Below are 10,368 nucleotides of genomic sequence, written 5' to 3' on the forward strand. Positions count from 1 at the left end.
GTGGCACATAAAAGACACCATTTCGAGCGTGGCCGTTTTCATGCGGGTGACACGTAAAAGCACCCACTACACTCTCTGAGTGGTTGGCGTTAGGAAGGGCATCCAGCTGTAGAAACTCTGCCAAATTAGACTGGAGCCTGGTGTTGCCATCCGGTTTCACCAGTCCTCAGTCAAATCGTCCAACCCATGCTAGCATGGAAAGCGGACGTTAAACGATGATGATGATGATATATATAATGTGTGTGTGAATTCTTAATTTTGTAAATGATTGTCAGTCACACAAGCAGTGTCATGCACTTTCAACATTCTAGGAGAATATGTCTGGGCATGGGAAAATATTACTTTACTTGGAAACAGGTGAGGGTTGGTAACAGAAAATCTGTCTCAAACTCTATCTGACCCATGCAAGTAGGGAAAAGTGAACGTTGAATGATGATGATATTCATTATCCATACCAGGGAAGTTGTTTCTCATGCATTCATCACCTGATATTTTTAATACCTAGCTTTTCTTCCAGTTCAGGTACTGTACTTTCATGTATGTTTATACTACACACCCAAAAGATTTCCCTCCAATCTCAACAGATCTCCCCCATACAATGTCTATGTTTTACTATCATGCAATATCAGTGAATCTTCCACATTAGAAGCAAACAGAATGGTATCTCGTAGACCTATAGAGTCTGATGCTTTCAGTAACTTGTCAATTACCTTACTGCTTTCCCTGCTGCTCTCCATTAACAATTAACTACCTTTATGCTAAATATCCACTTCCATTACTCATTCCCTTAAGCTACTTCATACATACAGTCAACAACCTCTCATTGTTACACATCCCTGTGTTTTTTTTTTTTTTAAATTAGTATAGAAGGAAAATACCAGTGTGATTTCAGAGAGAAAAATGGAAATTAATAAATGCAAAGTGCAAAGAAATTCATGTCTACCTTCTGAAGGACTTCTTCTGTCATGCCAGCGCCCTCTGTTGGCTGCTGAGCAGCTTCAGGTCCTGCTTCTGCTGCATAAGCCTAGCAAAAAGAAAAGAAAATGTAGAAAAAAATAAATATTTCTGAATTTATTCTTTTACTTTCCTTTGATTTCATTTTGTTTCAATTTTAAAAAATTAAGTTTCTAAGATGAAAAATAAGTTTCAGTAAAGTTTTTATATTCTACATAAACTCAGTTATGAAGCTTCTCTAATTTATAAAAAAAAAATAACAAATAGAAGAAAATGTAACATAATCAAATATCAAGATGGCAGCAAAGATGTATGTCTGAATAGGACTTACAGGTTGTGGTGTTGGTGCAGCATAACCAGCAGGCCCAGCAACAATACCTGCTTGGGGTTTGAGAGTAGCCAAAGCTGAAGAAAAAAAGTTTGTATTGAATTAAACAAGTGTTGCAATGGAAACTGGAGTATAACACAAACAAATCAAATACAGACTATAACAATTGATTCTATTTTCTATGAAAAATTTATGTTGTAATGAGCAGAGTATGGAATAGAGACTGTAAAATGATGTTGACAGAAACTTTACCTTCTCTTGCAGCAGTTACTTCCTTTGTGAGACGAGCTATTACACGACAGGCAGCATCATGCTGATACAAAGCATGAGATAATTCTGTATAAAATGAAAAACATTATTCAAGTATTTTATATGCAACATAAATTTCATTCAAGATGTAATAAAAAAAACTCTACAATATGTATCTCAACATCAGCCATTGTCCACCAATACAATCCCTATCAAGTGATGCAAAAAATGCACAATTTGTTATAAAATGTATCAGTCAGCAATGCTACCATTACAGAATACTGACGTAAAATTCAAAAAAATTTTTTAATAAATTCTAAGTTATTGAAAGAGATATCAACTCCTAATAATTTCTGTTCCATTTCATGAGTACTTAACTTATTTGTCATAAAATAAGCAATTGTTGATAGAAGAACTGTTGTTTATAGATATTACCTTGTCTAGCTGTCTGTAATTGTTGTCGTAGAGTGAAACTGTGTAACATGACAGCATCCTAACAGAAAAAATATAAAAGTGATAACATTAACAGCCACTGAATAAAATAAAATACATTACACAATGAATCATCAGGCAGTGCAAATACTAATTAAACTATACTAAATCAGAGGACTAGCTGAGAAACTCATAAGAATATCAGCCAAAGTATTCATCTTGGTTATATAACAATCTAAATTAGTAAAGGTACTATTTAATATATGTGCAGGTATGGCTGTATAGCTAAGATTTTACTTTGAAATTATGTAGTTTCAAGTTCAATCTCATTGCATAGCACCTTGGGAAAGTAGGCAGAAACCTGGTGTGTGTGTGTGTGTGTGTGTATGTAGGTTTGTGTCACATTGACACTGCTTTAGCTAATGGTGTCAATGTTTATATTCCTAATAAACAAAAGTCTGGTAGCTTAAAAAACAAGTAATTTAGTATCAAGAAGGGTATCTGCTGGTCATTATTATACTGTATTGAGATACTGAATGCATAAACAAAAAACAAAATCATCAGATATTTACCCATTCATCTTGCAAAGATTTTAGAATGGCTGGAATACTTGTAGCTGAAGGTGGTCGAGGTTTAATTAGAGGTGAAGCTAAAATATAAAGACCATTTTTACACTGTTTACTAAAGCTGTAAGATATAATTAGTAATATAAATCAGAAGTTATCCTAATGAAAATACAAATACCTAAAGATTAGTATTTAATTTGAAGATAAGACTGAAGTTAAAAATAACATTTTAAAATACATTAAAATTTTTACTGCTTTTGTCAATATTCAAAATGAATTGGAACAAACAAATAATAATTGATTGAAATATTAAAAAAAAAGGGAATCTGAACCTTTAATATCAACAAGAACATCAGTTGTCAGCTTTTCCCCATTCATTGGATCAGTTCCATTTTCTTGAATGTACTTTTCCAAAAGTCTACGCTCAAAGATATGACCTGATACCGGTGAAATGCAAGGATGTTCAGGGGTTTCATTGCTAACTGAAAAATAGCAAAACATTTCATAAATTTCTGTTCAAATGTTATTATATGTGGAGCTAAAAATTTCAAGTTAAAAAATTCATACTTCAGACTTATATATAAACAAAACTTGTGAAGGCATGTGGCTTAGTGGTTAGGGTGTTCAGCTCATGATTGTAAGCTTGTGTCCATGCGTTGTGCCCTTCAGCAAGACACTTTATTTCACATTACTCCAGTCAACTGAGTTGTATCTATAGAGAAAAGAGCAAGCTTTTGTCACACTCTGTGTCACGTTGAATCTACCTGAGAATTACATCAAGGGTATACGTGTCTGTGGAGTGCTCAGCCACTTGCATGTTAATTTCATGAGCAGGCTGTTCCGTTGATCAGACCTACTGGAACCTTTGTCGTAACTGATGGAGTACCAGTTTTTTAAAAATTAAACTAAATTTTAAAAAGGAATACCCATAATACAAGACAACTGGAGTATTTTAGGTTTTTTACCCACAACTTCCATAAAATATACGTTATTATTAAACAAGAGCATCATAATTGTAGTATACAGTATGTAGACATTATCTTTATTCATTTGAAAATGGGGTTGTTATTCTTACATTTTAAGGATAATGCAAATATAGTAAGAAAAATTCAACAAAAAAAAAATCAGTCATTGAGATTCATGAACAAAGTGCACAAAACTTTTAGATTATAAACCTTGCAATTTTTTTAAAAATTTAATTATTAGAATATGATTGAAAGAAAATAATCAAACACAATCATTGTTTTAAATCATTCTTTTAAATGAAAATCAGTAAGCTGTATAAATCAATATAGAATTGTGTAATAGCAGTGTGTCTAGAATCCTTGTCATTAAAACATGGACAAATCATGAATATTTTCAGTCAAAAAGCAAGAAAACAAAAAGATGAAACTTGACTGCACCAACTTTTCTGAAGAATGGAACAGCTAAGTCAGAATAAAAATTGAGTCAAACTGAGTCTTTCTTTATATTTGACCAATGGTCAAATATAAAGAAAGAAGTGAGTGTGGATGGTATTATGGTGAGAATCAGTTGCTGAGAAACAAATAATTCTATTCAACTAAAGATGACTGAATGGGTCAGAAGTTCCTTTTACAATCACATAGTTTGAAGCTCAAGCACAATGTTTGGTATCTTAGGCAAGTCTTTTCTACTACAGCCTCAGGCCAACTAATATCTTCAGATTGAAATTTGGAATAATAATATGAATACCCATTAACTCTTTAGCATTCATATTACCCTGTCAAATACAATGCTTATTTATTCACATTATTGTGAATTAATCATGAATCATCTCATAGCTCCAAGATTTCAATGATGTGATTGTATATGTTTAGAATGACATTGTAGGGTAGGTGTGAGAGATTAGATCTGGCAAGTTTGAACATAAAAGTGGTAGAATATTTAGGCTGTGTATGACTAGTTTAAAATAGTCTTTTATGGGACATATGATTAATTGGAGTAATTTCCCTAAAATGTCACCCATTGTTTTTCTGACAATTTCTTGAAGAGTCAGCATTACTGTTCTCCACCAGAGCCCCATTTAAATAGTTTGACAGTTTTCAGTACACAAACAAAGAAAAGTGAAAATGATAATGACATTATATATATATAGACTACTGACTACTGACCGAGACCTTTGGAAATGTGCTGTGCGTGAGAAGACCCGGCAAGCCAAGTAAGACCATTGCCAGTGCCCCTGGACTGGCTCTTGTGCGGGTGGCACATAAGATGCACCATTTTGAGCGTGGCCGTTGCCAGTATCGCCTGACTGGCCTTCGTGCAGGTGACACGTAAAAGCACCTACTACACTCTCTGAGTGGTTGGCGTTAGGAAGGGCATCCAGCTGTAGAAACTCTGCCAAATTTAGATTGGAGCCTGGTGTTGCCATCCAGTTTCACCAGTCCTCAGTCAAGTCGTCCAACCCATGCTAGCATGGAAAGCGGACGTTAAACGATGATGATGATGATGATGATGATATATATATATATATATATATATATATATATATCAATCAAAATAATTATTCATATATTTATTTTTAATATGTCTAGGCAGGTTCAACTGCAAAATATGCTGGATCTTTTTGGTTTGACGGGCAACATTTTTCATTTATGTTTTATCTAGTGTTTTTTGGTACCGAAACACTTTCAAACTTCGTATACTTGTATATTTTGTGTTATAGAACAGATAAAAAATTTTGTATTTGAAGTTATTTCATGTTAAAAATTGTCTTATTTCGATAATTTCAAACAATCACTGATGTCTATTCAGTTGAATACAGTTACTGCTGTGGCGGTGTACATGGTATTAATCTCTGTTAGTTCTGACATTTCCTATTAACTAGACTGTTCGTAAACACGTGTGTTGCTTATTTTTTCAATTAGCGAAAAATTGTTACAAACACAGATACACACAGCGTAATTCATTATATAAACAATATATGCATATAAATTACCATTTTTCTGTAATTTTGTCTGCTTCAAAAGAAAACAAACCAAAAAACCGGATGAAATATGTCAACAGGGAATAACATTTTTCTCACCGGCAAAAAATTATTGTTTACAAGGCAGCAGTAACTGTATTCAGCTGAATAGACATCAGTGATTGGTTGAAATTACAGAAAAACGACAACTTTAACATGAAATAACTTGCGATGTACAATTTTTTGTTAAGAAGGCTAAGAGAAAAAGTTGTTTTATATGACACATTCTACCAGTGTCCCAAGTTTGAAAGTGTTTCGTTAAGAAAACAAGTGTTGCCTGTCAAACCAAAAAGATCCAATATGCTGGTTCTTGTAGTGTATGTCACAGGAGAACAACTTCTCTCTTTTATGATAGTGTGTTCAACATGCTTGGTTCATTGGCATATGAATATGTTATGTCTTGTCAGCCAGAAATAACCAGAACTCTGAGCCTAGGCAAAGCAGCTGGTTTCGTTTATACTTTCAGCAAACAAATTGTGTGCTGATCAATGCTTATATTTGTCAACTGATAAAAATCCATTATTTGCACAATGAAATCCGGACCAAATGACATCAGCGTACAATGAGATTTGGGCCAAAAATTTTACATATTTATTCTCAATAGGGACCAGTTGATTTGGCCTTTTGGAACTGTGTTGGGGGATATTACAGAGAGATGGATACTTGAGGCTGTTATTTATAACTGCTTCTATAAACTTTGAAACAAATGTAATAGGTTGATACTTGACAACCTCAGAGAAATTGTTGAGAAATACAGTAATGTAGAAGAAAAGGACTTTGCAAAATTGGTAGAGTTCCTGGCAACAGCTTGGTGGGTGTGAGAGTGAGTCATGAGATGCATGGCAGTAACCTTTGCATTTCGTTTATGGGCTCGTAGGAGTTGCAGTATACCATACAAAGCTATGCAGTGTTTAGTGATGGGTGACTTTTCCACCACCAAGCATTATAGACCATGCTCTTTGTCTGAACTGCTGCAGATTTGGGATTATGAGCTTTGAGTGTAAGATGTAGCGTGGTATGCCCAAGAGAATGGTTTCACTCAATTGTCTTTGATGGATTAGAACGAAGCAGATGCACTACTATAGATACTTAGCATGGAACTGAAGGGAGATGAGTGGTTAAGGGTTAGGGTTAGGGTTAGTGTTATAGTGATCAAACACTCCCCAGTACAGTTTACTGATAAAACTTCAAAATATAGTATTTAGCAGGGTGACTGAAGTCATCGTTTCTCATGGAGGTGGAGCAATTAGAATTGAAATGGGATGAGAGGAATCGCCATACTTGATAGAAATGGTGAAGAAAGAAGAATGATATGGTTGCAAGCTCTATTTTGTTATCTGATTAATAAAAAGGTTCGCAACTATTTGGTGTGCGAACTGATATTTGTCAGTTTGGTAACTGAGGTAAACCATTTAAAACAGTGGGGTAAAAGGGATTTGTTTATAAACAACATCCATCTACCTTATCATTTTGCAGTTGGACATTTAAACTTCATCGTCGCTATCCACCATCCTTGTTACCTGGTCAGCAACAAGGATATTTTACATCTCTGGTGTTACTGGTTCCAAAAGTATTTGTTAGCGGGAAGGTGAATTTGACGAAAAACGGACTTTTCAAGTGAAGACATTACAGAATTCAGATCCAATTTAAAAAGATAATTTGAGAACGAAACCGGTTACATTCCAAACTTTCGTTAGAAAATAAAAATTATAACCGTAAATCTCAAAAATTGCAGATAGTAAATTCAATACAATAATCGCAAATTAAAAAGATAAATAACTTCTTTAATGTTTTGAAAACACTAGCAACAAAGATGTAACGAAGCCAATGACAAGTTATCCATAAAGTTCCCGCTGAACTATTAATTTATAAACTAAGCCACCCCACCAAGTTATAAATACAAAAGAATTGGATCCATCCTTCTCGAGCGAACTGAAATGAAAATAACGATTTGATCGTTCAAATATATCTAAACTCCTTTCCGGTATGTTATTTTTATTATTTATTTATTTTTTATTTTCACTCAAACTAACACATATACTCATAGTAGTGTTCCGCCAAATCTATTGATAGAATTTTATTCTTCATAAAGCAAAGGAGCAGGAGAAAGAGTTTACAACAAACATTTTCCAACGTAGTTGAATACTAAATTCAGAAGCCACATGTCGCAGAACACATTTGTGTTTTCGTTATATTGGCAACCGGCTCATGCTAATTTCATAGGCAGTCGAAACTACGAAATACTAAAAGTGATGCTGAAGTGCATAAGTTCTGCGAACTCTAAATGGACAATGTGAAAGTTTATAAATAATAGATTTACAGCAGCAAGGACAAATTAATTATTTAATACAGAAATTAACTTACGTGCACAGCAAAGCGCCATTGTTAGTGTTGGTAGTCACGTGGCTTCTAAACGGAAATACACAAAAACGCTACTTCCGGATTGCGAAACCGAAGGCATACCTGAACACACTAGTATACACATACTTAGTATTATATATATGCATGTGTGATTGTCTGTGTGCGCGCGCGTATATTTTATCTTATTGAAGCTGAATATATATATGTTAATATTTTAGTAGTATATATATATATATACCCACACATATAGTATTTACAATTAAATTAATTTTGAATTATAACTTTCGCATAAATGTAAAAATAAGTTGTAGCTACTTAATACCGTTAAAAAAAACTAAAGTTACAGTTATTTCCCTTAAATAAGGGGAATAACCTTAGTGAAAAATAGTTCGCAGTTTTATATTTCCAACGGTAACGTTTAGAGTTCCCAGAGCCATCTCATGGATGGTGTTGAATGCATTATCAGAGATGTTTCTGGGGTGTTAGATCTTTCAACATCAGATCAGTTGATCCAACCAGGATTGATCAAGTCCCAACCTGCATCCCAGTAGCAGCAAACCACCTCTCTGTCCAAAGTCCCCTCTCTCTGTAGCTTTAGTAATGGAATTTATAACCCTTCTCTTTGTTGCACTAGTAATTCCAATCCCAGTCGAAGAATATGGCTGAATATGCAAAGATATTGACATTATAAATTAGTGCACAATGAAGAGATATGCACGGTATTCCGTACATAGACCTTCAACCGAATGCCCAAAATTCATGCCATTGGCTCATTTAAATTATTTCTGTTGCTTCATTTTATTTTTAATTATGCTAATATTGGTTCAAATGGTTTATAACTATTTTCCTATATGTATGTTTGTCCTTCATGTCTCTGAAGATGACCAAGTTATCAGCTTTACATTTTGTGGGTCCTGAGATGATTTATTAACCCAATGTTAGCCTGAAATCTTTGGTTACAATGGCGGTATGTAATACAGAATCTAAACTCGATGGGACTCTTACATTCTGTGCAGCCCTCTTCTCTGGTCATATATGACTTTGAGTACTGTGCAGTAGAGTACACAGCACTACCCCCACTGTAAGTGATCTTGAGCTAGATGTTCCCATACGACGACTCTTAAGAGCCAACTACTTGTTCACCAAAGATCTGTTTTAAGAGTCTAGAGTCAAGCATGTCTGCTACATGACCACTTCACTGTAGCTGGAATTTTCTGTACATAACAAATTAACCAAGTACTATGCAAGCATGGTTTGACTATACAGCATTAAATTTAATGGGTTGTTCAAATGGATGGCAGTGATGATGTATTAAATCTTTTACCTTTTACTTGTTTCAGTCATTGGATTGTGACCATGCTGGGGCACAACCTTGAAAGGTTTTTAGTCAAACAAATTAACAATTATTTGTTTTTTGTAAGTCTGGTAATTATTCTATCTATCTCTTTTGGCAGTAACTTTCTTCAACTGAATACACATCGTTGATTGGTTGAAATTACCTAAATACGAAAACTTTACCACAAAATAACTACTAAAATAGGAAATTAAATATTCTACCCACTTTATGTTCAAAGTGGCCAGATATGACTTTTCACACATACCCAACAATGTCATTCTAGAAGTAAAGAATCAAATCATCAAAATCTTGAAGCGACAATGGGCCTCCATACAACAGTTTTCACAAGCTAAATTTCACTAATGATTTGATGCTACGGTGGGAAACATTTGTCCAAGATGCTGTGCAATGAGCTTGAACCTGTATTACAGCCAAGCTTATACCACACAATTATCTACTCATTTTTTTCCTCTATCACCATAAAATCATTACATATTTAAGCTACTTATACTAAGGATATGGTCTGTCAGGCTATTAACAAAGTCTCTTATGCATTTCTTATCACATAGGATGTTTCTGTTTACCATCTAATAGTATAGCTGGCACTTGCAAGCAAGTATGATTTGGTGTTGAGTATCATGCTTTTGCTAATTACATAGGTCTGTAACCAAAAAATTGTTTCACATTTATTGGGTCAAATTGGTCAATTTTTACCTGATTTCAAGAATTACAAAGAAATTCCATCATGTACAATTTCTTCACAAAATCAATCATTGCATTTTACCATTATGCATGAATCGACTATTGTCTTTTATTATTATTATATTATTAATTGTCATATTTAATTAGACTATAACACTATAACTGATAAGAGTATTTTTGTAAGATAAGCATCTGGAAATGTTTAGACAATTTCACCTACACAGAGAGGTGCCTGCAACACAATAGCTTCAGTCATGTGCAAGCAGTGAAGAGAGAAAGACAGGCTTTACAGGGTTACATTGCATAAGTTAAAATGTATCTTTTTTTTTTCTTATTCCAGTTATTTCCTCAAGCTTTTCCAGTGCATATATGCTACATACATTGTTTTATTGTATCATATGTTACATTTCAGTACATGTAGTTAAAAATATAAAAATATCCCCTTCCCCTTTGT

At 34.0% G+C, this 10,368-nt stretch overlaps 1 protein-coding gene across 1 annotated transcript in view; it reads right to left on the reverse strand.

Moving 5' to 3' along the window:
- LOC106881452 (pre-mRNA-processing factor 19) overlaps positions 1–7,984 on the reverse strand; it is a 24,199-nt gene extending 16,215 nt beyond the window's left edge. The window contains exons 1-7 of the mRNA XM_014931837.1: positions 7,880–7,984; positions 2,862–3,011; positions 2,536–2,612; positions 1,967–2,024; positions 1,535–1,618; positions 1,286–1,359; positions 944–1,024 (exon numbers count right to left, since the gene is read on the reverse strand). Of these exons, the coding sequence (XP_014787323.1) occupies positions 944–1,024; positions 1,286–1,359; positions 1,535–1,618; positions 1,967–2,024; positions 2,536–2,612; positions 2,862–3,011; positions 7,880–7,898 (543 nt within the window). The 5' untranslated portion in view covers positions 7,899–7,984. The remainder of the gene's footprint in view (positions 1–943; positions 1,025–1,285; positions 1,360–1,534; positions 1,619–1,966; positions 2,025–2,535; positions 2,613–2,861; positions 3,012–7,879) is intronic.
- Between the last annotated feature and the right edge of the window lie 2,384 nt (positions 7,985–10,368).

Source organism: Octopus bimaculoides, chromosome 6 (assembly GCF_001194135.2).
Source record: "Octopus bimaculoides isolate UCB-OBI-ISO-001 chromosome 6, ASM119413v2, whole genome shotgun sequence".
Classification (NCBI taxonomy): Eukaryota; Metazoa; Mollusca; class Cephalopoda; order Octopoda; family Octopodidae; genus Octopus; species Octopus bimaculoides.